Source organism: Penaeus japonicus, unplaced genomic scaffold, assembly GCF_977035675.1.
Source record: "Penaeus japonicus unplaced genomic scaffold, GWHDUDI00000001_assembly GWHDUDI00000015, whole genome shotgun sequence".
Taxonomy (NCBI): domain Eukaryota; kingdom Metazoa; phylum Arthropoda; class Malacostraca; order Decapoda; family Penaeidae; genus Penaeus; species Penaeus japonicus.
In genome coordinates, this window is record NW_028234417.1 from 12,507,147 (window position 1) to 12,509,646 (window position 2,500).

The window sequence follows — 2,500 nt, forward strand, 5'->3', positions numbered from 1 at the left end:
AGGAGGAGACGAGGCAGTCGGCGCAGGGCACGCCGCCCAGGGCCTCCTCGCGCCCGCAGTAGCTGCAGCACACGCGCCGCCGGCTGCTGTTGACGCACTCATCCTATGGTAGAGAGGCAGTGCCCTTAGTCCAGGCTGTCTTCAGAAACAGCGATACAATACTCATTTCTAGTTTTATCAATTTTTATAAATATCAATTATTTTACGTTATTTTCTATAGCACAATTTCCAACACAAATACTTAGATGAACAACGTGAGACAAGCAATCCGGATTGCTTCAAGTTCATTTAATCTCAACAAGTTTTTCTTTTCTACCCTGTAGTAACCACAAAAAAATCAGCAAGAAAGCGTAACAGAATGTGTTTCCCAATGGTTTAGTTTACTCACCGGTCGACGCGTGACACAGGACGAAAAGAAACAAAACTAACATTCTAATACTTCATAGCTTTTGGAGACTTACAACCTGAAGCTGAGCCTAGTGATCTTGCTCGAAACGACGTGTTCTTTACTCATTACCATTCTCTCCTTACCGCTGCTTTGCTTGTGTCCGTGCGACTCACCAGATGCCTGACCCGGTCCTTCTTCTGGCAGGCGAGGGAACAGTAGAGCGCGAAGCGACATCCCGAGCACCACAGCCTGCCAGGGGCGTCGCACACCCAGCACCTTCCCGCCGCGGAATCCATCTGGGAAGGAGCGCACGCTTGAAAGCAAAGTTTGACGCCGATAGGAACTTCTATCGAAACACTTACATTTGTATTGTATGTTAAAGTTATGTTTATGTCGTAAACACGTGCAATGGGTGGGATCTCGACCCCATTCTTAGACGAGAATTTTGTCTAGTGTCTAGATTTTTTTTTTTTTTTTTTTTTTTTACTTCCAAAAATACTTGACAGTACTCAGTGCATATTCAATGAATTATTTTATCAATATATATATATATATATATATATATATATATATATATATATATATATATATATGTGTATATATATTACATAGAAATCAAAATCAGCATCAGGGCTTCATCTCACTTCAAATTATACTTCCTTGTAACACATGTCCAAAGTGCTCCACCAACTTCCATTTTATAAAAATAAAAACAATGCAACTAACTGCTGCTAACTTATTTCTAGATAATGCAGTTGTTATATTATGTGAATGACACATGCTCCTTCTTGTAACAGATTCTCAAATGAATGAAAAACGGGTAAATTTTTAAATGACTCTATTCTGTCTAAGAGTCTATTCACCTATCTATCTACTTACACTGTCCATATATATATTTGCCTCCATTTCTGTCCTTTTTATCTCTCTCTCTCTCTCTGTCTCTCTGTCTGCCTCTCTTTCTCTCGCTCGCTCTCTCTTTCTTTCTCTCTGTTTGTCTGTTTGCCACCCCGCCCCCCTCCCTCTCTCTCTTTTTCTCTCTCTGTTTGTCTGTCTACCAACTTCTCTCTCTCTTTCTCTTCCTCCCTCTCTCTCTCTCTCTGTCCCATCCTTCCATTCCTCTCTTCCTCAGTCCCTCCCTCCGTCCGTTCCCCCCTTCCTTCCTTCCTCCTTCCCTCCCTCCCTCCGTTCCCCCTTCCTCTCTTCCTCCCTCCTCTCCTATCCCCCTCCCTGTACTTAAAAGGGACATGTGGACTAATGGAACAAATAGTCCTAAGCTTCACTTTAATATAAGATCGGAAGTAGGGGAACCAAATATGTAGAGCTTTGAGAAGTATATTGTTTTAAAACCATCGCTTTAGTGACTGAAATTATTTATTCTAAAAACATCAATTTCACTTTTTGTTAAAAAGAAATAAACTGAATAACGTTGGTTATGTACTGTATTCCCGGATTTCTGAAAATAACAATAATAAACCGTAAAAGTGTTATATATCATAATTGCCTTCCATCATTGAATGTACATTTGCATATTCGCCTCCCTAACTTTTGCCGATGAATATATTTTAAACTATTCTGATATTACATGACATAATGTAATTTATGCATTGTAAAAATGGAAAACGAAATATAAAGTATTTAAGCACACCCTACATTTTAGTAATTCAGAAGAAAATTACAATCTCTGTTGTTTTGTGAACAACCTGCGATGTGGTGTTAGGTGCTTGTTCTAATGTTTTTTTTTATGTGTACTTTACAAGATCAGAATTGATTGTCCTAACGTGGGGCCCCCTAAGGCGCGGGGCCCATTTGGGAGGAATTGGTCCGTTGCCCTGAACCAGCCCTTCCCGAGGATGGCACGACTTGCAATGGAAACGTTCTGCTGACGGCGACGAAGTAAACAAAACAGAAATTGGCGGCCCTGGCCATAATTCACACTGAAGAGTTCCAAATGTGTTTTCCACAGCAGTAAGAGCTTTGGGACTAGTGAATCCAGTCAAGAGGAAAGTACTCTAAAGTTTCAAGTCGCAAAGCCTAATAAAACATTTTGAAAAGTATTTTTGGATAACCCTTTCTGTTTTTCTCACTTTCCCTCTCTCTCTCACTGACAAGAGG

General features: G+C 40.6%; 1 protein-coding gene across 1 annotated transcript in view; it reads right to left on the bottom strand.

Annotated features, from left to right (window-relative positions):
* LOC147470363 (uncharacterized) overlaps positions 1-2,500 on the bottom strand; it is a 21,316-nt gene that overhangs the window by 14,857 nt on the left and 3,959 nt on the right. The window contains exons 3-4 of the mRNA XM_086544207.1: positions 532-734; positions 1-103 (exon numbers count right to left, since the gene is read on the bottom strand). The exon at positions 1-103 is cut by the window's left edge and continues 71 nt beyond it. Of these exons, the coding sequence (XP_086400333.1) occupies positions 1-103; positions 532-734 (306 nt within the window). The remainder of the gene's footprint in view (positions 104-531; positions 735-2,500) is intronic.